Here is a 26,091-nt window from a genome sequence, read left to right on the forward strand (position 1 = left end):
ATACCGCGAATGCTATAACAAAGCGCGGTATAATGGCCCACAATAAAATACTAGCACATGTATAAGTAAGTATCTGAATTCCGTTCGGTTTTTATTAGTTGGTGTTAGATAATGGATCGGTCTGTTCTGCACACGAGAGCGCGCGGAACAACTCAAGTCTAACCTCTATAAATAACGTGCCAGTTACACGTTCAGCGCCGTAACTGAATATTACAAGTTAAACCAACAGACTTCAGCTGGAAAGAGGATCGTCCTTGAGGGAATGAGGTCGCTAAACCTGGCGAGTACTATTGTACCCGAATTGAGTACATTATTAGTATGAAAGGGAGTGTATAATAAATGTAAGTATGTCAGTATATCGATTTAGTCTGCTCGTGTATTCACGCGTTTGTCTGTCAACATAAGCTGGGAACGTTACGCTAGCGGTAATAACAAGTAACAGCTGGGCGCGTAGGCCGATGGTACGGCGGTCGTAACGGCCAGCGTCGTCGACGCCGCACCGACAGTTCCATGAGCGGCCTACGCATACCTATTACACGGAATTCCCTTTCGTAACCCCCCCTCCATGAATACTAATCGCAGTTTATTGCTGTTTACCTGATTGTTTAACCTTCTTTCATTTCGAACGGATTTTCCAACCCGGAATCCGGAAAATAGGAATGCTAGAGCAATCGAGGAAACGAGAGGAAAGCGTTCTCAGCGGATGTGTTATGTAAATTTAGCGGCAGCCATTCGTTTAAGATATCTTAGATTTGCACGACCCGAACAAGAATGGTTTTGAAACGTCGGAATAGTGTAATATAAATTGTGATCAAAATCCACAAGTAAAAATGTTGCTTTTTACTTGTTTATTTTTCTGAATATATTTTCATTTTACCACTAAAAGCTTTTAAACATCGTACGAAATTGCAGGGAGCGTTGATTTACCTGCTTATTAAATCTAAACTTCCGCCGTTCTCTACTGCTTTCCTTGTAATCAGAAATTATCTACCCAAGGCTAACTGATTTATTATTAAGTAACCCACCTAATATCTTTTTATGCTGGAAAAGCTACAGAAACGCTATATTCGTTTGTACATATAATCTTAAAATAAGATGCTTGAAATTGTAGGTTATTCTATTATAATATTCAGTATATGAACGAGCGCACGCTTTCTGTGGAAAAGCCCAATGTTATTACGCAATCGGAATGAATAGGTTAAAAGTTTTAGCTTATTCTTGTTACCTTGTCACTGTTTTAATAATAAAATCGGCAGCAATCGGTGACGCGTCAACGACAGACGGTTTACGCTTTATCTTCTTGACATAACGTTCGGATTAGTCGCCGGAGGGTGAAAACAGACAATACGTTGTGATCCTATCCCACTAATGCACTAGATATACCGATAAGAGCAATATAAAATTAAAAAAGCAGATAGCACGAGTAATCCAAAAGGATCCTTTCTCATGTCGGAACACAATTTTTCACGAAAAAAAAAAATTAAGTTCGCCACCAAACTTGACATTTTGTTATTCACCCATTTACGTAATGGTGCTGAGTCCAGCTAGGAGGGATCTTCCAAACATATTTTAAATTATACCTGTCAATTTTTTTTATAGAACACACGTCAGTTTTAGGCAGAAATCTAAACCCATTGGTGTATAACCCGACAAAATTATGTTACCAGCACAAGTAAAACGGTTTGCATTTCAGCGATATGCCTATTTGATTCGTCCGGGTTATTGTTTTATAATAATTGGTTCATCAGAAATGTGGTACAATACACTCATTTTAAAATTAATAGCTATTAATCATCCGTCCCTTTCGTTTACGACGTATAGCAAAATGACAGGAGGTGTCTGCTGGAGTATTCACCTCGGATGGTATGTGGTTTGTATGAGAAGCGCCCGCGGGACTCGATATACAAGAAAATTCCTTTGGAATCGAACCAGGGGTGCAGATCAAGATCTCTATCTCCTACAGAGGTCTGAGTAGCATTCACACGGACCTTTGCGTAGCAGTTCGTAACGCCGTTACGGAGGAGCAGTGTTACGGTACAATGGTTATGATTGCACACTTTAATGAGCTGAGGTGAACTGAAACATAGAGAAGCTTTTTCTTTTTTTTTTCTAGTGACTATTATGTACTACTATAGCTAGACAGAATTTATATTCTCCTTCATCATTTATTATTCATACTAAGTGAGCTATTAATCATCAATATCTGCTGGGAATTAAGTAAAACATTTGCTTTTCGTCCTGGGTAACGGCCTGTGTGGAGCGCTGAATTCACGATCTGTAAGTTCCGGGTTCGAATCCTGGTGCAGACATATCACGAAAATCACTTTGTGATCACTAGTTTAGTTAGGACATCGCAGGCTGATCAGCCGTATGTTCGAAAGTAAGATAGTCGATGCTTTGGAGGGCACGTTAAGCAGTCGTCCCGGCTATTTACTTAAGTAAGTAAGTATGTAGTTGTTACATTGGCCGTGTCAGGGGCCTTTGGCGGCTCGACCAGCAGGTGTCAGCACTAGGGTTGAAGATTGAGATTTACTGATCTCTCAACCAACACGAGAGATGGTTCCGGATATCGAAAGTCACATTCACTTTGTATCACGTTGGTCTAACAGATAACCCAATGGAGCATGGGTACGGTCGCGAGCATTAATATGTATACACTTTGGTACCATGTCACATTAACTTTTTTGACAAATGGAACTGTTCATCTTCATCAGCCCATTAACGTCCCCACTGCTGGGGCACGGGCCTTACCTATGGATGTATAGGGAGATCGGGCCTTAAACCATCACGCGGGCCCAGTGCGGATTGGTGGTTATTAGCGACTGCTAATGCAGCCGGGACCAACGGCTTAACGTGCCTTCCGAAGCACGGAGGAGCTCGAGATGAAAACTTTTTTTTTTTTGTGGTCACCCATCCTATGACCGGTCTTTGCGAAAGTTGCTTAACTTCAACAATCGCAGACCGAGCGCGTTAACCGCTGCGCCACCGAGCTTCTCAATGTAAGTCTCACTAAATGTCAAATATGTTAGTGCGACAGAGTCCTTAAGTGGGTACATTATATTGCTCATGACTGTACTTCGTTCATCTTGCGATGGAAATACTTCTGTCTGACTAACCCAATTGGGTATATAGTCGTAAATTTCTATTATTTCGATATATATTATGTAGTATGATATCCATCTTAGGACTTTGATTAAAAATGGCTGCAAGTTATCTTCTGAATACTTACGGCTCAAGCCACAACATGGGGATCTTGAACATGAGTTCTCAATATATTTTCCATTGCTAACACTTGGTTTGAAATTTCGAACTCTACCTCGACGTAGAGCCTACTACCTAAAGCACTACTTGTACCTAAAAAAAGAAAACTACCGACTTCATTCACCCTATGGTTGTTTGTCAGAAAATGCTGTTTAGCAATGAGGCTGCATATTGTGCTTATTTTATCCGTTTGTACTTATCATATATGTTATTTGTGCAATAAAGTATTGCTGATTGATTAAATTATAGAAAACGATTACATAAACAATCTATATATACGTCCCACTACTGCTAGGCACAGGCCTCACCTCAATCAACCGGAGGGGGTATGGAGCATACTCCACCACGCTACTCCACTGCGGATTGGTGGAGGTGTTTTTACGGCTAATAGCCGGCTTAACGTGCCCTCCGAAGCACGGAATCATCTTATTTTTTTTAGACAGGTGATTCAAGCCTGTAAAGTCTTTACCAAACAAAGGACAGTCTCCCAAAGTGATTTTGACAATGTCCTCATCGGGAATCGAATCCGTAACCCCAAATCGTGAGCCTAACGCTCTAATCACTAGACCACGGAGGCTGTTGAAAAAAGAAATTAATAAATTCTGTGACTAAAGTTTATTAAGAAAATATTTAGGAAACAAATCAAAAACATAAGTACTAACCTTGGCGACTCGTATATCTTGTAGCTAGTTTTATAAAAAAGCATATTCTGAACAATAGTCGTAATGAGAAGCGGTATTTACCTTCACGCTGAGAGCACTTACATAAATCATTTATGGGCTTTCGCATACTCACAAGGCACTGTTCATACAATCTTTTCATACTTTGTACATGAAGTGTATTGTTTTCTTCAAGCCTTTAGAATTTTTTATTAATTTGTTGTTTACTTAAATAAATTGTACTTATAGTAGAATCCAACCAATGCAAATGTACCTATTGGTACTACATATAGGGTGGGAGGTTACTCGTATATCAAATAGATTATGGATTAGTAGAGTGAAATAGAGATGTTTCATAAGATCGGGATTTTGCTATTCATTTTCTATTTACTATTAATAATAATAATTAAACATTGTTTTAAGTTTACGCGGTTATTATCATAATTAAAACACATAATAACGGGTTCTTACCGCGTTTAAATGGGGATATGAGACTCCCGATATTTCGACACTGTTGCAAGTGCCATGATCACGGGATGACTGATGACATTGGAGTGGAGTAGGTAGATCCATAATTTTTCTACGGGCAGACATATCTGTCTACCCTCTTTCTTTGCCGCTTGTTTATGTTTGTTCATATCCCCATTTAAACGCGGTAAGAACCCGTTATTATGTGTTTTAATTATAATAATAAAACACTTTATTGCACTCAAATTTACAAGACATTTACAAGATAAACTTATTCTAAGGTGGGTAAACGCGGCCTTATCGCTATGAGCGATCTCTCCCAGACAACCTTCGGCAGAGGATATAGTACAGCTGCAGTGTAGCGCGCAAAAAAGTAAATGAAAATAATATTTTTTTTTTATAATAAACACATATTATTAGTTTAGTTTGTTATTATTAGTTTTACGAAGTCCTTTGTAGTTTTGTAAGTGCTAAAACGCTTAGTTTCATTTTTACAAGTTTTTTATTCGGTAATAATAATACTGAAAACTTATTACCTATCAGAAATAGGTATATAGATAGAGATGAAAAATAATATTCAAATGATGGTAATCTGGCCGACAAGTATTTCCATTATCGTGGTTATCAAGCAAGAAAAAAAATCCATGTTCGTATCTGGTTACCAAAGGTCAGTTACGGACGTGGATTAAAGAGCTTTAATACATATATTTATTATATGGCGCACATACCTACCTAATTATATGACTTCATGTGTCTAGTCCACAAAACAACACATTATTGGGAATCGAGTTCGGCACTTTTTGCATGGTAAGAAAATATACAAGCTGAACCACATAATGGTGCTAATTCCTGTAAATACCATCTAATTTTATTTTAAGTTATATCTGTCATTTTCTTATCCGCCGAAAAGGAAAGGGACGGGTAATTGACAAGCATAAAATTTATGGAACACACGTCAATTTTAAGCACAAATCTAAACCAACCGTCTAAAAATTTTACATCAGTCAATAACCCGACACATTCATTTACTCATTCTTCCTAAAATTAAGAGCTGTGAATCATCCGTCCCTTTCCTTTTCGACGGGTATGAAAATGACGGATATAACTTAAAATAAAATTAGGCGGTGTTTGCAGGAATCGGGGCCATTATCGCTCTTAAAGTATAAAAGTAATTGTCTAATTCCATTAAGTACTTTTATAATGCATTCAAATCTGTCTTGTATGGGTTACAGATACGTAGTTAGTGTTGTAAACTGTATCGATTTTTCTAAAGATATCTTGTAGGTGATATCGATTGGTGTTATCATTATAAGGTCAATGGCGGCAATTAACCTTATGGTGGAAACTTTCCTTTGTACATAGTTTAAAGCGGTTCAAAAGTAAAATCACAATTGAATATTTCGTTATTCACACCAGTAAATATTATTACTTGTTCAAAGACTACGTACGTCATATTGTAGTAACAAAGGTTTTTAAAGGGTGACAGTTATGCAGCATTGAAATTTACAAAGCTCACGACCTATATCCCATTGGGGCAGTCAGAGGAACATCTATCGCAAGTTGATGTAAGTACCCACATCTCACCGAGTTACTATTGAAAGTTAGTTACAATAAAATGCCTGTGACTAATAATGCTTGCAAAACCATTCTTGAAACAGTTCTATACAACGGGGACAAAAGAAAATATATACAATGCAAAGAAAATTTAACTTGAACAGGCAACAAGCAAGAAACCCTTGAAGACGAATGCAAAAGTTGGAGAAATTCTTGTTTCGTTCCTGAAAGTGCTACCGTAGCCGCGTAGGAAATATTCAACAGCTCTTAGCCAGAGCAAGTAAATTTATTATTGATTAAATGCCTTACTGTCTTGCTCCTCTGATTGCTATTTCATTATTCCAATGTTGAATGTTGGTATTGTGCTCCGCCTGGACTCGTAGTAAAGCTCTTTGTTTAGTTAGTATCTGAGACTTTGACTTTGGATTCATCTTGTGTAAATTCAAGACAACGGGTTGCTAGGAACAATAACAACCGAGTTGCTAAGAGCACTGGACAGTAGTCTGTGATTATTGCAGGCGTATGCTTTGTGTTAAGTGAAGGTTAACCGATGCATTCAAATGATAAAAAAACTCGCATTAACATCGTTAGACACCTACTTGATTGGACAGTGCTATCATAAGTAATTACTATTACTATTTTGGTTTGGCGGCTTCGCATGAAATAGTAGGTAGATATATATAGCAAATATTTCTAATGCTAAGGAAGTAGTACAATTAAAAAGTTTGATTTGATATTCAGCCTGTTGTATTCGCTCGCTACTGACTAAGTGTATCAAATCAAATATAAAAGTCAGTTCTTTAACAAAGATCAATGAGGCACTAAACAGTATGTAGAGTCCAGATTATTTGACTCTCCATTCATCCTATCTACTTCTCGGGGTACAGGTAACGTATGACAAGAAATTCTATGCAACATAGCTAGCTAGATCCTATAACAATAATTGTTTAAGCCAATCGGTAATGGTGTTCAGCGTGCGTTCACCTTCTATAAAAAGACTGGCCTATTATAAAGTTTAAATAGTAGTTCGGGTTTGATATTTTTGCGAGTAGAGCTAGGTATCTGATTTTATGTACTTAGTGCATTTACGTGTCAATTTTTTACATTAATTTGTATGAAAACTCTATTATAACGAATCAATTTTAGTGCAATAATGTTTAACCATTATTACCGTGGAACAAGTTTCCTCGCTAACGGAATTTCATCTGTAGAAGACATGTAAAGATTACGTAATCATTACACGTTTAAAACTAAAAAAATCAATATAACAAACGTACCTTTTCCGAAATTGAGACTTGGAGGAATCGATTTCTAGTCTCCTCAAGAACCTTTACTAATATTTTTTACCCTACATTGTCATTGCCAAAATTATTACCTACCACGATTGCGAGTTCGTACCAGTACCACTACTGACGTGCTGAAGATTACAGGACAATGCATATTGAGTATTTTCATATACTTATCTTGTAATATCTATCAGGGTGGTTACCACAATATGCCAAAGAAAAGCACATCCTAACAAACTTTGATATTAGTGTATGTTTATGGTCATAGTTGGTACCTACTTGGAAAAGCTCGAAAACAACTAAGTCAGTCAACTAGCCGCAAGCTCGAAGCAGGTAAATTTTGTATACACCATGTGGTGCCCAGAAAAAAAATATGAATCCCGCATATCGTTGGGTACATTATATTTTATATGGAGGATTTATTGTAGGTTTGCCTTAGATGACATTCGCTCTTGGCTTATAGCTAGATAGCACGCTGGATACCAAAAGTGACAGCAAGTCAACTGCTGTTGATTTCACGCTCTGCCAACTGCCGACCACAGTAGAGTTTACACCGTTTACCTACGGGCGTGTTTTGCACTGTTTGTGGCGATCTCTTATAATAAACGTTTCCTTCTATCTTTATCTATGCATGTATAAAAAAATAAAACACCTGTACACATGACTAAACTTGTTGCACACAAGCGATGGAGCGAATCATTAGAAATTAAACTTCTTGTCCGTATCTCAACGATTTCATTTCCAATGCAGATTGTTGCACTTCGGAATGCAAATGGTCTACATTAGCAGCAAATTGAAATAGAATGCCCGAGAACCGGTAATTGTAGCTGTTGTAACTGAAAGCTTTAGTTTGTGTTTCTGAAATTGCGTGCCTTGACTTTTGGCTTACCTATATACTTTAAAGTTTACAGGCAGAAGATCACTAATTATTTTCGTGAGGATTTTGTTTCTGAGAATTTGTTAACGTGTGCTTCATTTTAAATTTGGCTATATTGGCATTAATGCTTGATGTAGTGTCTGAAGAGCAGGGAAAGCAGGCCAGGATTTTTGTCTCGTTTTCCCAGCTAAGTGTATCAAGTTTAAATGAGCCACTGTTTTGTTCTTTTGTTAGGGTGTGTTCCTTACTAAAACATAAATACTAAATAGATGTCACATGATGAAATTGGTTCTGGAAACATAACGGTTTTTTACTTATCCTGCAACGACCTACGTGGTCCAGTGGTTGAGCGTTGGGCTAACGATCCGAAGGTCCTGGGTTCGATTCCTGGTGGGGACACATCATAAAAATTACCTTGTGGTCCCTAGTTTGGTTAGGACATTACAGGCTAATCACCTGATTGTCCTAAAGTAAGATGATCCGAGCTTCAGATGGCACGTTAAGCCGTTGGTCCCGGGTACTACTTACTGATGTAAGTAAGTAGTAGTTACATGAGCCATAACCCTGACACCAGGGTTGATGAGGTTGGTACTCCACCTCACCACCCACACCATAGAAGAAAAAGACTTAACCTGCGTCTTGCTTGGAATTCTAAAGCTCAAACCGCTCACTACGCAGCTTAGATAATATTTAGCCAAATATCCAGGGGACGCTAAATGCATTTTAATTCATAAGTGCATAAGAAGAAGGCCGAAATTTTACCCACTATAAAAGCTACTAGTGTGATTTTTACGTAATAAAGGATGAACATTTTATTTACGCTTTTAGCCACTACAGCTCTACTGCCGGACATAACGTCTCCCAAGGCGCACATTACAACCCGAGCTTCGGTTCTATGTATCGAATTAACTACTTACTTTACCGATGCATATTACCTATATACGTAGATAATAAAATAAACTGTTTCCACTTACTTACATATTTTTTTAACTATGTTTTAACTCAATCTTATTTATTTACCGTTTGATCCTAGTATAGAATACGTTATGCGAAAAGACCATTATGCCAAAAAATTATGTGAAGTGACTATTGTGCTAAATATTTTATGCCATTCGACATTAGGATAGAAAATGTTATACGAAAAAAGGGACACCAGGGCGCGTTGCATGCATGCTGCGTGTGCGGCGGCAGCGGCGCGAACAGCCGAAAGCTTCATGTCAGAAGTGGCTGCAAGTTTTCTTCTGTTTAACTACTTGTTAGTCCACCCACTGCATCAGGCTATGTGCGTAGGTGTGTGCATCTATAGACGCGTCAAGTAAATCTAGTGCAAGTATTTTTCACGCCTGGTTGACTTGATCCCGCAAGGCCTCGCGTTATAATATCAAAGTTAATGATTAATGATACCCCACTGCGTAGATCGCGTTACGTGTTATAGTCTCGGTTTACCAACAACGCGGATATTAAATGAAAATCGATGTCTTTATCCCATTACCTAGAGTCTAAGCTAGCATTTTATATTCTAGATGTTGTCCTCGCTTCGCATTAAGACGTTAATCTTTATTATCCGATAAAACAACTCACCAGAAAGCTAACAGTGTGTAGTTTGTTTTACTTATAGTCTTCTGTTTACTTGTCCGGCACATTGAGGGGTACGTTCTTCAAAAACAATACGATGCCACCACCACGACTAGATGACCACCACGAACGCCAGATGTGGCGTTGTGCAGATTTAACGTGATAATTATCCATTTTATCATTGCTCTTTCATTGCATAATGCAATTCCAGACAAGATGTAGAAGATTTACACGCCTTGTATAACATTGTATAACTTGTGGTTTCCAGGATTTGTGCCCAGTAAATGGCAATATGGTGGCACCCTGTTATATGGAATTATTGCGATGAGTGGGTATTATTGAATATGCACCCTTATAATCGTTTTATTGTGGGCAACACCACTAGTGGTCATAGACCTTTTTACTTTTTTCTTATAATAGACGGTTGTGCTCTCTGCCCGTTCCTCAGAACAATAACTAAAGCTAGTTATTGTTCTGAGGCCCGTTCTCTCTTGCATTTTACATGTCAGACGTAATGGCCGTACTTTTACCTTTATAAGTTAATCCTATTGAATCTCACTGACTGTATATTTATCATCATATCCTAAAGTGACAATAAATGTTATTTGTGGCTCACAAGAATATTGTTTTCATAATTCCGGTCAACCACCATTGGCTTTTGTCGAAAAGCCTTTTCAGTATACCTATATATTTCTAGGAGTACTTATATACCTCAGCCTACCCATTCCGGGATACCAGCATAATGCTATGTTAAGTTATATATTACTTACTTACTACTTGGTGCACACTGAAAAGTTAGTGTTACAAAATTATGTACTTAGTCACTCTGTTTTGTAAACAATAATCAAAGTTTTGCTTAATACGTTTCGATGCAGAGGTACCTACATGGATCACGTAAAGAATAAATATAATACCTATTTACTAAAAGAGAAAGACCATGGACCACTTACTGCGGTCCTGACTCCTGACACAACATTTTTGCGTTAACTACTATAATCAAAGAACTTACATACATACTCGTTACGGACATACTCGTGAGTTATATTCAGTAAGACGATTAATGAATGACTATACTAACTGAGACTACTATTTATGCAATAAAGTAAGACAAAAGTAAATCTTCCAGAATTAAAAAAAAACGATAGTAAAGGAGTTTACGAATTATAGTGATCCTTATAGACGATCAACCAATTTTAAAGATATAAAACTGTAGCAAGTTCCAACTAAATATGGTTTCTTACGAAGGCGTGCTCTTATGAATATAAATGTTTTTCGTAGAATCCTGACGCGTTAAAAGAGGAGATCCCTCGCAATTCTATCAAGAGTTACAATTGCTTTTATTGATCTAAGTATGTTCAATCTAACGCATCCCGACTTTTCACAAGGTTACAACTATCAAGTACAGATCTGTTGTCTTGCCCTGACCTTGATGATACACACATAAAATAAGTGGTTAGGTACCTATAAAGAAAACATAACAAATATAAATGAGTATTTATTCGTTGAAAAAGTATCGATGCATTACCTATATTATATCGATACTTGATGAAAAGGAAATGTTTTAAATACGTAACTTTAATTAACAAACATCAAACATTTGCTAATGACAATATCCGTACTTATTTGAATTGTAAGTAATTAAGATTCTTGAGTCAACCATCAATTAATGTGAATAGCTCCCTTATTCGTTCGGAGGTCAGACGGCAATCATATAGTCGGCATCACCCCACTTTACCTAGATGGAGCAATGACCTGCTGAAAGTGGGTTGCATTGAAGCAGCCATTTAGCTGGGTGAGATAACCGGAAGGCCTGGCACTACACCACGTGCCGTCTGAGCTATATTCTTATTATTTATCTCACTACCAGTAGTAAAAGTAATTTTATTTAATTCCGATGTGCTTTATCAGATGCACTTATCGGAGAAAAATCGGAAAACAACGGCGCTCCGCATATATTAAAAGATACTTACTTACTTGAGTTACAATTTACCCAAACTGTTGATTCACATAATCGTTTTTGTATGCTGTCTCAATGCTCAGAAAACGCGGTCATTTCGAGGAATTAGCAATAAGATAGTACGACATGCCGAAGTTACAGTTTGCTGTGACACAGTTCCCAGATGATTTCTATATATTTCAATCTGAATTTCAACTGGTTAAAACGTTAGGCCCTGGCGTAAATAGGTTTTTTTGCATTAGGTCAACGTTAATTCTTATTATAAGTCATTAGTCAGTGCCAGAAATGAAAAGCTTACAACATCGACTGTCTCCAAGCTTTATATTTTCTTTATTGTATTGATGGTGATGTTTTCGCTGTTTGTTAATGTTATCACTTACTGGTGTATTAATAATATAAAAAAAGAAATCGCCTAAGCTCTGACTACTATATGAAATATGCTACACGAAGGAATCTTACGCTGGGCTCAAACCCATATTTCATAGAAAACTATCTGAATCTGTTATAAAAGTTTCGCAGATGGATACCTACTAATCCCGCTTGTACTTAGAGTCAAATAAAATATGTTCTTCCATCTTGCATTATTGTTGATAGGTACTGTGATTTAGGTACTATTTGGAAGCTTTTCGATTTTTTTCTACCTATAATATGAGTTTTCTTTAAATTAACAATGTCCACAATACATCCAGATCTGCAAAGTTGTGTATTGTCAAACATCTATTTTATATTTGGTTAAACAGATAGGTACAAACATGAAATGGTTTACCTTATACACTAACGTTAATAACTTCACACAATAGACTTCAATAATGTCTGCATGGTAAAAGATGCTGTGCAGTTGTTAGTGGCATTAGATACATCGCATTACATGTAGCCAATCAGCACTTACAGTGGTGATATGCTTCATCTCGTGTTATTGAAACGTTAATGAATTTGTTGGTAGCACTGACAACGAGTCAATTGACATCGGTTCTGATGTTAAGCGCAGAAGATACTGTTATCACGTGTCATGTCGTTATCAGTATCTAATGTACCTATAGATCGATATGAGCTTTTTTGCGGCGATAGAGCCATGAGGCACTTTCACCACCGTTACACGCGTTTTCTAGCGAAACACCGAACTCAATTATTAATAGCAGCCTATTTTTGGAGCGGCTTCGGACGCGGATTCGCGCTCGGGCATGTGCGAGGCCCGGGCGAAGTCACTATCTCACCTGGGCCAGGTGTAGACGCCGGAAACTTCGAATCCAAAGTGCCAGGATCCCGCGTAGGCCCCCTGGCCCTTGGGTCCGGTGCACACACCGTGTCCGTGGGCCTTGCCGTCTTCCCAGCCGCCACAATAAGTACCACCATCGTCAAAGTCGAAACGGCCACCGTTGAGGCCGCGCTGCGGGGGGTTTCCGCTAGCGGCGTGCGCGGCGTCGGCTAGCTCGCTCGGCTGCATCACGCGGAACCGTGCTGCCGCGGAGGGGAGGGCCTCCCGCGCGCGCCCTCCACCGAGCTCGTGGTATAAATAAACATCAGCTGGGCATGTCGCGCCGCGGCGCGCCGCCGAGTGAACACCACTCCGGTGCTGCGCGAGAAGCACTGCGCGCGCCCGCCCGCCGCCCGCCGCCGCGCCCCGCCCGCCCCCTAGCCGCGGCCGAGCGGCGCGCGCCGCCCGTCGCCACCGCCGCCGCCGCCGCCACCGCCGCCGCTAGCGCCATCCGGCCCATCCGCGCCCCACACCTGCTTATTGACACGCATCTGCTGTCGAACCTGTTGATTTTTAATAATTAATAAAAAATCATACACTATTCCTTAGTTAGTAGATACATTAATTATATATGTACCTACCAACTTATTTTATTCTCTATAGCATACCTATCAATCTAATCAGAAACGCAGTATACTTTTTTAACCTTAAAACTCGTTCCCTCCCATGATCCCCATCCCCAGTTTACGTGACATGCTTTCACAAAAACAACATTGTTGTGGACATTAGATCGTCGTGATTAAGGCTGCACCATATTTCCACTTTGGTACCTACAGACTAATTACTACTAAATTAAACAGAGTGCCTATTAAGAATTCTAATCGGTTAGATTGAAGAGGTGTGAACTTTAATGGAGACAACATATCAAAAAGCCTGCCGGGATGACCTTTACCTTCTTTGTTGTTAATTGTTTAAAGCGAAAGGGCAAAGCTTTTGTCTACTTTAAAATAAACCAGTAGATAGGTAAATAATATGCAATCATAAAACATTGGTACTGACTTCGTAGGTAGGTACCCAGTTATGAGTTTATTACAAAGGTAAATACACTTCTCATCAAAAAAATCGAAACACCTTGCAAGTTTACGTTTTGTCAGGATTATCAGAAAAATGTGTACATTTAGGAATAAACGTTAAATGTCGTTTAATAGTGAGTAATATGAGCTTATCAAATCTTAATGTTAATGTTCTAAATTTAAATGAATTTTTCATAGGTTTCGTATTTTGTTAAATGAGTCATTTTTATTCCGTATGGAGTATAAAGGAAATGGATAAAACAACACAAGTAAATGAAAAAAAAAGCTAAAAAACGTTTATTTAATAACTTGTATTCCCTCCCCGAGCTCTAATTACTGCTCCCATACGGTTCTTCATCGATCGGATGAGAGTCACGATCACATGCTGTGGTATATTGTCCCATTCCTCTTGGATTGCATCTTGCAGCTGGCTAAGTGTTTCTGGGGCAGGATCTCTTGCTCGAATTCGTCTCTTTAATTCATCCCACAGATGTTCAATGGGATTCATGTCCGGGCTTCTTGCTGGCCATTCCATAATAGAGATATCGACTTCGTTAAGATAATCTCGTACGACGCCCGCGGTGTAAGCCCTAGCATTGTCGTGCATGAATATGAAGCCGTTGCCAATAAAATGTGCATAGGGCATCACATGAGGCTCGAGACACTCTTCGACGTACCGATGACAGTTTAGTGCAGGCAGACGTGGCCCAGACACGAAAGCAAGCTCTGTCTTACCGTCGGCGCTGATTCCTCCCCAAACCGTCCACGAACCGCCACCATAGCTGACCTTTTCTTCAATGCAGCATTGTGCATAGCGTTCTCCGTCTCTTCTGTAGACCTTGTTCCTTCCGTCGTTACCATACAGCATAATTTTACACTCATCAGAAAAGAGAACTTTGCTCCACTGTAGGTATGACCAATTAAGGTGCTCACGTGCAAAGTTAAGGCGCGCTCTTCGATGGTCTGCAGTTAATTTCGGCCCATTTGCTGGCTTATGCGGTACCAGTCCACGATCCTTCAACCTTCTTCTAATTGTAGAGTCACTTACAGCCACCCTTCGTACAACACGAAGCCGCTGCTGCAGTTGAAAAGCGTTAAGGCGTCGATTTCTTAAAGAAGTTGTTACAATAAATCGATCATCTCGCTCAGAAGTGACCCGATTCCTGCCAGATCCTGAACGGCGCGTGAACAAACCAGTCTCCCGATAACGTTTATAGACTCTATGAACAGATGACAGGCTTAGATGCAGTCTTGCAGCCACAACACGCTGACTAAAGCCAGAATCCAGCAATGCCACAACTTGGGCGGCTTCTGTGGGCGAAGTATCCATACGTTTTAGAAAAAAAACCTTTTTTCAGACGTCCCAAAGTCACAGTATTGAAATAAAAAACAAAAAGTTTAAGGATAGGCGCCAATTTTTAGTTTTTAAACGCTAAATGTACTCCAACCCTAAACACACATTTGTCTCAAAACAGTGATTCATTTCGTTTATAAAATAAACAAATGAAATTCTAATTTTGAATTTAGAATTTTCGCTTATTACTGTAATGGCCAAACTGCCAGCTATACATTTATGTATTTTTTTTCATCGTATGAATTCTTTTTTGTGTTAAATTCGGACAGAAACAATGAAAACGGAAGTGCTTCGATTTTTTTGATGAGAAGTGTAGATATGCCTATTTACATTTACCACAAAGAAAAATGCCTATTTACCATTTCCTTCAGAAATCCGTGGGGGTAATAAAATAGGTACTTATAAGCTGAGGATATGGTAGGTAAACCTACCTACAACTTGAATAGCGGGATAATCAATGAAATTCAGGTAGGTAGGTAAGGTACGTCCATATTTTAATTTCAAAGTTGAATTTCCGTTATCAATGTACCTAGTTTTTATAAGGCTAAAAGGATCAAGCTTTCAAAACCCCTAACAAAATCAAAATTAAATCCTATGCAGGTACCCACACCCACACCCCACCCACAATAAGTACTGCTTTAAACCAACGTCATCCGAAACCAACATCTCGGATCCGCCAATTCCTAAAAGATTAATTAAAGTACTTAGTTATAAGTAATACAGGATGTTAGTGACATCGTAGGTAACGAAAGCTTTGAGGGATGATTCAGACCACGGTTCTGAGTTGACAAGTTGATATCAAGTGGTAAAAGTGAGGGACTGATTGGGGACTGAAAATAGTTTGAAAAAAAAAAAACAGAAATTTTCCGCCAGATATATAATTTAATCGCTCTATGGTAGAAGTATCTTTGGATACAGCAACAGTAACAGTTAACAGTTACCTATTTAAAAACTATAGCTGTCAATTTTGACATTGACTTATGTTATCTGTCAACGACGTGTGTCACTGGATAGGTAAACTAATGAACTTGGTATACAAATAAATATAGGCTTTTCGGCGGGAAACGGGAACGGCACAGTTGCTTTCTTCATTGAGTAATCTAAATAATTAATACGAAGTGGTGTTTTGTGGTTAATGATCGCATTAAGTTAGTCGGAAGACATTCGCGAGTGTTATTATATTGGAGTATTCAATAAACAAAGTGTATCTGCCTATTTTCGCTTCGTGCCGGGAAGCCGCTTCATAACTCAAAAGTTTATGCGGACTTTTGAGTTAATTCGTTTGGGGTTCGGAGTAGGAGTCTACTCCGAGGGTGGGGGCTTAGGTTTCATCAATATCACCTTTCATCATTTCATTAATCATCAAGAAAAAAAATACGTCAGACATGGCTGTATGGGCATAGTTCCCTTTGCCTTACCCTTCGGGGAAAACCAAAACAAAAAAACAAATAAATATATAATATATATATTTTTTTAATTTATTGCGGCTTTGGTTACAAGACCATTGGCCGAAAAGTGGAACTTAAACATGAAAATAACAAAATTAAGTATCCTAAACTTAAAAAACTTAATTTAAGCTATATAAAAACAACAAAGAAAAAAAAAAAAAAAAAAGAATATAAACTTAATAAATATTAGACGGCACATTAAAACATGATATTTAAGAAGTTAACAGATATTAGTAGGTACATTAAAAACATGAAATTAACAGTTACTGCAAATTGCAATTAATTTACAGATAAAAGAAAAAAATATAAATCTAAACTATTTATTTATTTATACTTATATCTAATAGTACAAACACATCACCATTACAGGCAAGCCCAATGCGATGATGGAAAAACAAGGTACCTTTAAGAAACCAAATAAACATTCATACAAAATTAAACTAATATTAAACTAGTCAATTTTTTTATTATTTACAATATGCCCGTAGTAAATAAATATAATAGTGTATACGATTTTTTTTATTATTTGATTAAAATGACAGATAGCAGTTAAAATTACTCTAAAAATATTTGCCACTATCAGAATGCATTATGCAGCAGCAGCACGCACGAATGTTATTACACTTCTCATCAAAAAAATCGAAACACCTTGCAAGTTTACGTTTTGTCAGGATTATCAGAAAAATGTGTACATTTAGGAATAAATGTTAAATGTCGTTTGATAGTGAGTAATATGAGCTTATCAAATCTTAATGTTAATGTTCTAAATTTAAATGAATTTTTCATAGGTTTCGTATTTTGTTAAATGAGTCATTTTTATTCCGTATGGAGTATAAAGGAAATGGATAAAACAACACACGTAAATGAAAAAAAAGAGCTAAAAAACGTTTATTTAATAACTTGTATTCCCTCCCCGAGCTCTAATTACTGCTTCCATACGGTTCTTCATCGATCGGATGAGAGTCACGATCACATGCTGTGGTATATTGTCCCATTCCTCTTGGATTGCATCTTGCAGCTGGCTAAGTGTTTCTGGGGCAGGATCTCTTGCTCGAATTCGTCTCTTTAATTCATCCCACAGATGTTGTATGATTCATGTCCGGGCTTCTTGCTGGCCATTCCATAATAGAGATATCGACTACGTTAAGATAATCTCGTACGACGCCCGCGGTGTGAGCCCTAGCATTGTCGTGCATGAATATGAAGCCGTTGCCAATAAAATGTGCATAGGGCATCACATGAGGCTCGAGACACTCTTCGACGTACCGATGACAGTTTAGTGCAGGCAGACGTGGCCCAGACACGAAAGCAAGCTCTGTCTTACCGTCGGCGCTGATTCCTCCCCAAACCGTCCACGAACCGCCACCATAGCTGACCTTTTCTTCAATGCAGCATTGTGCATAGCGTTCTCCGTCTCTTCTGTAGACCTTGTTCCTTCCGTCGTTACCATACAGCATAATTTTACACTCATCAGAAAAGAGAACTTTGCTCCACTGTAGGTATGACCAATTTAGGTGCTCACGTGCAAAGTTAAGGCGCGCTCTTCGATGGTCTGCAGTTAATTTCGGCCCATTTGCTGGCTTATGCGGTACCAGTCCACGATCCTTCAACCTTCTTCTAATTGTAGAGTCACTTACAGCCACCCTTCGTACAACGCGAAGCCGCTGCTGCAGTTGAAAAGCGTTAAGGCGTCGATTTCTTAAAGAAGTTGTTACAATAAATCGATCATCTCGCTCAGAAGTGACCCGATTCCTGCCAGATCCTGAACGGCGCGTGAACAAACCAGTCTCCCGATAACGTTTATAGACTCTATGAACAGATGACAGGCTTAGATGCAGTCTTGCAGCCACAACACGCTGACTAAGGCCAGAATCCAGCAATGCCACAACTTGGGCGGCTTCTGTGGGCGAAGTATCCATACCTCGAAAGATTTATGGGGATTGTCTGTCAAATTGATGAGCTCTGTTATTGATATCTTAGCACCATATCTAGCTTACATTTTTAATATGAGTGTTGAAAATGGCACTTTTCCAAATTTAATGAAAATCAGTAAAGTTATACCTCTTTTTAAATCGGGCACAAAATCAGACCCCACGAATTATAGACCGGTTTCTATTCTACCAGTACTTAGTAAAATTTTCGAGAAAATTATTCTCGACCAACTGCTATGTCATTTTAATTTAAATAACTTACTCCACAGCCAGCAGTTTGGTTTTACTAAGGGTCGGTCTACAACAGACGCGAGTGTGACATTTGTTCGACACATTTTCGATGCTTGGGAGAAGTCGCAGAATGCCGTAGGAGTATTCTGTGACTTGTCTAAGGCGTTCGACTGCGTGGATCACGAGACCTTGCTTTTGAAATTGAGGCACTATGGACTAAATAATGGAGCTCTGAGTTTGTTAAATTCATATCTAGGTGGTAGGATACAAAAGGTACAAATCAATAGTACGACTTCTTCGGGCTCTCATGTTCAAATGGGAGTTCCTCAAGGATCCATTTTGGGGCCGTTCCTTTTTTTAGTGTACATAAATGATTTACCTTATGTAGTACAGAACCAAGCTGACATTGTGCTGTTCGCGGATGACACTTCTCTTATATTTAAAATCGACAGAAAGTTAGAGGAATTTGACGAAGCACACAGCGCTGTGTCGCAGGTTCTAAGTTGGTTTACAGTAAATAACCTAGTTCTAAATGCTAAGAAAACGAAGTGTATTAAATTTGTTCTACCAAACGTAAAGAAAGTAAATAATAACATTAAAATTAACGACGAGAAACTAGATTTTGTTGAACACACAGTTTTCTTAGGAATTACTGTAGATTCAAAACTTCAATGGGGCCCACATATTGTATCACTAGCGGGCAAGCTAAGTTCAGCAGCATATGCCGTCAGAAGGATCCGACAACTCACAGATGTACCCACTGCTAGACTTGTCTACTTCAGCTACTTCCACAGCATAATGTCTTACGGTATTTTGCTGTGGGGTCGAGCCGCTGATGTAGAAACTATTTTCATCATTCAAAAAAGAGCAGTTCGCGCTATTTATAAGCTGCGTTGTCGGGACTCTTTGAGGGAGCTGTTTAAAGAAATAAATATACTGACGGTCGCAAGTCAATATATATATGAAAACATTATGTATGTACGTAAAAACTTATCTTTCCTTCCGAGAAACTGTGAAAGGCATACTTACAATACAAGAAATAAACATAAAATTGCTATTCAAAATTCTAGATTAAGTAAATTAAATTCATCTTTTTTGGGGTTATGTATACGTTTTTACAATAAAATACCAGATAATATTTTAAATTTGTCAGAAAATAAATTTAAAGCTCACGTGAAGCTTACTTTATGTAAAAAAGCTTATTATAAGATTAATGACTACCTAAATGATAAAAATGTCTGGTATTGAATGTGTTCCTCTAGTTATTAAATAACTTGTAATGTATATCCTCATTGGTTTTTAAAAGATGTGTTGCTGTTGCAGTTTCTTGTCATTTCTTCTCCTCAGCCATAACACCTTGCGAAATGACGTAAATTCAAAAATGTTACATTGACCTTCAACAAGTTTATCCATGATAATTACGTTGAATAAATGATTCTGATTCTGATACGTTTTAGAAAAAAAACCTTTTTTCAGACGTCCCAAAGTCACAGTATTGAAATAAAAAACAAAAAGTTTAAGGATAGGCGCCAATTTTTAGTTTTTAAACGCTAAATGTACTCCAACCCTAAACACACATTTGTCTCAAAACAGTGATTCATTTCGTTTATAAGATAAACAAATGAAATTCTAATTTTGAATTTAGAATTTTCGCTTATTACTGTAATGGCCAAACTGCCAGCTATACATTTATGTATTTTTTTTCATCGTATGAATTCTTTTTTGTGTTAAATTCGGACAGAAACAATGAAAACGGAAGTGTTTCGATATTTTTGATGAGAAGTGTATATTATGTTTATAATAATAATTCATAATTCATTTATTCGCCTTACAAATGGTAGGTACAGTTTGCAGATGGTCAGCATTTAGCATTAGGTCAACATTTTAACTTCATATGCCACAAAACCAACACGAAACATTTAAATAAAATGAACTTTACAACCTATCTTGTTATACTATATCTATAGACATGAGAATCAAACGTCGTCAGCTTGCAGGGTTGTCAATTTAGGATATTTTTCGCAAAATTGAGGAAAAATAATTTGTTGGGGACTTTTTGGAGGAAAAATCACAATGGAGAACATTGGACAATTTATTCCTTTCGATTCATTAAAATATACATCAGACTTGACAAAAGAGTTTTGGTATTTTTTGTAGGAAAAAAAGAAATCTTAGGAGCATGCTAAGTAGGTCGTTAGTTCCAGTTACTAGCCGTAAAACACTTCCACCGACTTGCAGTCTGCAGTAGAGCAGCGAGGTATATCCAACACCTTCCGGTTGATTGAAGTTAGACCTGTGCTCAGCAGTGCGACCTATATGGGCTGTTTATGTTTAATTATAGCAAAAATACAAAAAAAAAACTTGTTGCATTTCCATAATAAATAATTTTGAGGGGAAATTGTGGTGAATCGGTAGATTTTTTCTTGGATTATTGGGGATTTTGATAAATTGTCATTGGCAACCCTGTTCGTTTTGATGATATGACACTGGCCCAAAGGACTTGATTCCAGGCCATAACCCTTATAAAAAAAAAAATGATATGACACTGACAGTTCGTTTCGTTGCGTTGCGAACTTGCGAATTTATTCCGTGCCCCTCCTGTCTGTCGGTTTTATTTATGTTTGTATAGGTAAATTGAACCTATTTCTGCCATTAAAATATTTTATTGATAAAGCTGTGAGCTAGATGTGGCTCCACAATCAATGTGTGCTTGGTAGTTTGATAAACATGTGACTTGTTTTGTGCTACATAAATTACGAATTTTAACAATAACAGGATTACTGTGCTGGCTGATACTAGACAAAGGACACAGGAAATGTAAGTATTTTTTATAATTAGTATGTATTTTAGCGATAATGAAATGGTCTTGTAATAATCAAAATCATGGTGTTTCGGCAGCCGTATTGTATTTAGTTATATATTAATTGTGTTGCAGTAATATGGAGAATCCGGAAGCATTGGACAGTAGCAGGAGCCTCCAGGTACAGCCCACATCGTGGTGCCATCCCGCCAATAGGGTTCACCGATTTATAGCCTTGATTCTGATGTGCTTTCTGTGTTTTGGTAAGAAACCTAACTCATGTTCCCATAATAATAATACGTATTTGTAGGTAACTAATTTAATTCTTTTTTTATTTTTCCCTCCAATAAGGGGCAATGTAGTATGTTTGGTTGATTATTATGTACAAATACAATATTTTTTATTCTCATTCTTATGTGATTTTATGTTGTCCTATTGACAGGTTCCTACTTCTGCTATGATACACCTGGGGCTCTGGCAGACAATTTCAAAGATGACTCACACTTAAACACTTCACAATTCGCTCTGCTGTATTCCATATATTCCTGGCCAAATGTGATATTATGTTTCATTGGTGGTTATCTCATTGATAGGTATGTATTGTTGTTTGTTCAGTCCAGTACTCATGTTACCCTCTGACTCATGTGCACTAGCCTAATATGTTTACGTGATACATAAATCTATGACCTTATTGCTGAGATAACTGCAAGTTAATAAATAATTATTATGTACTATAATGTTGTTGCTTAAGTAACTCAAGATAATAAATAAATAATGTGCAAGCAACAAATGGTTGAATGTGATAATGTTGTTGCATAATATAATGATCCTAGATTTAACCACAGAGACGCCTGGGTTTTGTAAACTCATATTAGTTATAAAAGATTTTTAAGTTTCTTTGAATTTTTCAGGTGCTTCGGTGTTAGATTGGGAACTATAATATATATGACAATAGTATTTGTGGGTGCTGTAGTTTTTGCATTTGGAGTCTACATTAATGCATATTGGCTTATGATACTTGGCAGATTTATTTTTGGGTAAGAAAATTACAACATCTCTTTTCTAAAACATGCAATTCAACATCAATGAATTTTGATGTTATTGTTGCATGAATAACAAGATAAAATGGGGGTACATTTTGTTTGCATTGTATGTTTTATTGGTACATTGTATTCAATTATATTATTTCAGAATTGGAGGGGAGTCTCTACAAGTGGCTGTGAACAATTATGTGGTCCTATGGTTTAAAGGGAAAGAGCTTAATATGGTGTTTGGCCTCCAACTTTCATTTTCCAGATTTGGAAGCACAGTCAATTTCTGGGTTATGGAACCTATATACAGATGGGTCGCAAACTACTATGCTGGTTATGAAAGACTTGGTGTTGTACTGTTTATTGGTAGGTTTAATTAAAAATATATATATTTCTTGCTGATTTCTAGGCGACGTAAAGCTCAAACTCCTTCATTTTTATTAAATTATTTTGTCTTTTTATTGTTTACATTTGTTTATAATTTGGCATCCAATATGGAAATAAATGTTTTCTTTCTTTCAAACAAATATTATCATAAAGGTCACTAACTGTTTTTCAGCTTCCCTAACTTGTTTTGTGTCCCTGATTTGTGGACTGATTTTGGGATGGATGGACCATAGAGCTGAAAAGATTCTTGGCAGACAGGAAGAGCATGCCAATGAAGAGCCTTTCCATCTTCGAGATATTCTACATTTTAAGACAGTTTTTTGGCTTGTTTCTGTAATCTGTGTGGCTTACTATTTGGCCATTTTCCCATTTATAGCATTGGGGAAGTAAGTACAATGTTTTAATCCTTGCTTAATGTGTGTGATACGTAACTGTATACTATAACAATTATATTTATTTATTTACAGACTATTTTTCGAGCGCAAATTCAGCTTCCCGCCTCAAGATGCAAATAACGTAAATGCAATGGTTTATTTGCTATCTGCAGCGCTGAGCCCATTCTTTGGAATTCTTATTGACAAAACAGGGAGAAATGTTACTTGGGTGATAATCAGCATTGTCACCACTATAGGAGCTCATTTTATGTTGGCATTTACATTTTTTAATCCCTACATTGGAGTGGTAAGAATTGTATTATTCTCTGTCAATTTACCCACAATGATTCTTGTGTACAATTTGACCCAATTTATAAAATTATTTACAGATCTCATTGGGTATATCTTATTCTTTACTCGCCAGTGGATTGTGGCCTTTAGTAGCCTTAATAGTTCCTGAAAATCAACTTGGCACAGCATATGGAATGTAAGTCTGATATGGATTGTTTCATATTAAGTTTTTTGGTTGTATGGTATTTTAAATATCTTGTTAATCTTACAGTTGTCAAGCTGTACAGAACATGGGATTGGCTACAGTAATTCTATTGGCAGGAATGATTGTTGACAAATATGGATACCTGATGCTCGAGATGTTCTTTTTGGGATGCCTTTTCAGTAAGTATTCTGCATGTGTCTTTGTTTTACTTATTTTTTTTTTAATAGTAGGGATATTAAATATAATTGTTATTTTTACAGTTTCTCTCATTGCTGCTGTACTCATTTATATAATGGATTCCGCAAATGATGGTGTTCTTAATATGTCTCCAAGTATGAGAGAATCTAGTAAAATGTAAGTATATTTTTTGTATTTTTTAATAATATCTTACATGTGGACATTGTGTTACATATTATAATATTAATAAAATTTCAGGACGGTGAACTGTGACGAAACTGCAACCTTATTGGACAATGAAGACTGCACAGACCATGATGAATCAGACTCAAGAAGGCCATCAGAATCCTTGACAGATTCCCAAAGGGACCCTGCACAGGCCCAGTCTGACAGGATACGCAGTAGATACCTATCACAAATATTGCCAAACACTAACATTCCAGAGAGACAATAGTTATCATGACATGTGGTTATAATATTAATTTGTAAATAGTATATTTTTAGAATAATTTTAATTTGTTACAGTGATATAAACCTTGAATACAAATATAATTTTAAGACTAGTAAGTGTAAATCAACATTTTTTCCTATACAATACTGTTAAACCACGAACACTTTATATCACTAGAAATTATCATATTTTAAAGTAACAATTAAGTAGATAAAATACAAAATGTAAAATTTGTACTGACTTCATCTTATTTGTATTTATCTTCAACATTCCATTCTATACCATTGCCTGGTAGAGGGCTTCTAATAAATGGTAGAATCCATGTTAAGTACCACCTCTCACCAAACACCTCAATTATATTAAGTTTCCAGCCTTTATCATATAAAAAGTCTTTTTTGCAGTGTTTAGCTTCAGGCACTGTTTTACCTCTTATTACATTTCTTAAGTGATAAAAAAATAGAAAGCCTGTGAAGGCTGCAATTATCAAATTTATTACTAATACAAGTACATAGAGCGTTTCATCACCAAAATCAATAAAGAAACTAGCAATTGGGAATATGAATTTCATGAGGACTAGACCATGATTCCAACTTACGAATTGTGACAGATACATAATGTTAAAATAAATAGCATATAACATTGCAATAAAGACATACATTGTAAATAACATGAAGTACCTATGGTTAAAGTAACCAACACAACAAGCAAAAAAACTACAGTGATGGTCTCTCTTTAGGACACAAATATTACACATCTCACAATGCCAGGCTCTTGGAGGTCTGTAACACTCACACACGGCACACAGTGACCAATCGCGATCATTATTAGACCTTAAAAATTTTCCTTTTATGCTAGTGTCTGTAAATACTCCATATATGAGGTTCCCAATAATATTAAATAACAAGAACATAGCACAAGATACATGTATACAATATTCTCTGGTCCATTCTTCAACAACTGAAGGTAACACAATAAAAACTTCAAAGTAAAATAAACCTGGAATTAATACCACTACTATTGCAATGTAAACGCTGTGTTCCAAAACCCTTTTCAAATGTCTGTTTTTCACAGAATTTACTTTTATGATCATTTTGGCAAGCTTCCGCTGTTTCAGTAACAGTGTTCACCCGAGAGTGACAGGACTGAAAATATACAAAATAAGCTAGGTATATTAATTAATAATTTAACATAAAATACAGGTAAACTAAAGTATCTAACCTGTGTAATAGATATCAAATATTTTGATCCTTAATATATATAGTTTTTACTGTAGTGTGTATTTCCATCAGATAGAAATGACTATCGCTATCGAAAAACACCAGTTTAACTAAATTATTAATTTCTTTATTGACTCATTTTTATGAAAAGAACGATAAAACACAAAAATATTTTGGTTTTGCATAAATTGCATGTTAATGTCAAGTTGACATGACATGATTTTTTTTTTGTTTTGGTTTTCCCCGAAGGGTAAGGCAAAGGGGACTATGCCCATACAGCCATGTCTGA

At 37.1% G+C, this 26,091-nt stretch overlaps 3 protein-coding genes across 4 annotated transcripts in view; 1 reads left to right on the top strand and 2 right to left on the bottom strand.

Annotated features, from left to right (window-relative positions):
* LOC126369363 (junctophilin-1) overlaps nucleotides 1–13,229 on the bottom strand; it is a 31,094-nt gene extending 17,865 nt beyond the window's left edge. Inside the window, exon 1 of the mRNA XM_050013719.1 lies at nucleotides 12,852–13,229. Within this exon, the coding sequence (XP_049869676.1) occupies nucleotides 12,852–13,081 (230 nt within the window). The 5' untranslated portion in view covers nucleotides 13,082–13,229. The remainder of the gene's footprint in view (nucleotides 1–12,851) is intronic.
* An 8,195-nt stretch (nucleotides 13,230–21,424) lies between these two features.
* LOC126369483 (major facilitator superfamily domain-containing protein 1-like) lies at nucleotides 21,425–24,708 on the top strand. The gene is made up of 12 exons (XM_050013908.1): nucleotides 21,425–21,498; nucleotides 21,645–21,686; nucleotides 21,805–21,932; nucleotides 22,112–22,262; nucleotides 22,581–22,706; nucleotides 22,861–23,066; nucleotides 23,260–23,473; nucleotides 23,555–23,768; nucleotides 23,851–23,948; nucleotides 24,024–24,136; nucleotides 24,218–24,311; nucleotides 24,393–24,708. Exons 3-12 carry the CDS (start codon nucleotides 21,809–21,811, stop codon nucleotides 24,586–24,588), a joined length of 1,536 nt encoding a protein of 511 aa, XP_049869865.1. The 5' UTR covers nucleotides 21,425–21,498; nucleotides 21,645–21,686; nucleotides 21,805–21,808; the 3' UTR covers nucleotides 24,589–24,708.
* Nucleotides 24,319–25,997, bottom strand: LOC126369788 (probable palmitoyltransferase ZDHHC24). Of its 2 annotated transcripts, none has more exons than XM_050014354.1 (2): nucleotides 25,804–25,997; nucleotides 24,319–25,727 (listed from the first exon to the last, which is right to left on the bottom strand). In XM_050014354.1, exon 2 carries the CDS (start codon nucleotides 25,673–25,675, stop codon nucleotides 24,833–24,835), a length of 843 nt encoding a protein of 280 aa, XP_049870311.1. In that variant the 5' UTR covers nucleotides 25,676–25,727; nucleotides 25,804–25,997; the 3' UTR covers nucleotides 24,319–24,832. The 2 variants fall into 2 exon arrangements, with proteins under 2 accessions (XP_049870311.1, XP_049870318.1); XM_050014361.1 differs by having other exon boundaries at nucleotides 24,319–25,747.
* Between the last annotated feature and the right edge of the window lie 94 nt (nucleotides 25,998–26,091).

This window comes from Pectinophora gossypiella, chromosome 1 (genome assembly GCF_024362695.1).
Source record: "Pectinophora gossypiella chromosome 1, ilPecGoss1.1, whole genome shotgun sequence".
NCBI classification, from domain to species: domain Eukaryota; kingdom Metazoa; phylum Arthropoda; class Insecta; order Lepidoptera; family Gelechiidae; genus Pectinophora; species Pectinophora gossypiella.

What these genes read in the sequence shown, in the direction of transcription:
- LOC126369483 (XM_050013908.1), top strand. Translation starts at nt 21,809, where the DNA reads ATGGAGAATCCGGAAGCATTGGACAGTAGCAGGAGCCTCCAGGTACAG. An exon ending in CTTGGCACAGCATATGGAAT is followed by an intron (nt 23,949 to 24,023) that starts GTAAGTCTGATA and finishes TTAATCTTACAG; the next exon opens with TTGTCAAGCTGTACAGAACA. An exon ending in CTTTTTGGGATGCCTTTTCA is followed by an intron (nt 24,137 to 24,217) that starts GTAAGTATTCTG and finishes TTATTTTTACAG; the next exon opens with TTTCTCTCATTGCTGCTGTA.
- LOC126369788 (XM_050014354.1), bottom strand. Translation starts at nt 25,675, where the DNA reads ATGATCATAAAAGTAAATTCTGTGAAAAACAGACATTTGAAAAGGGTT.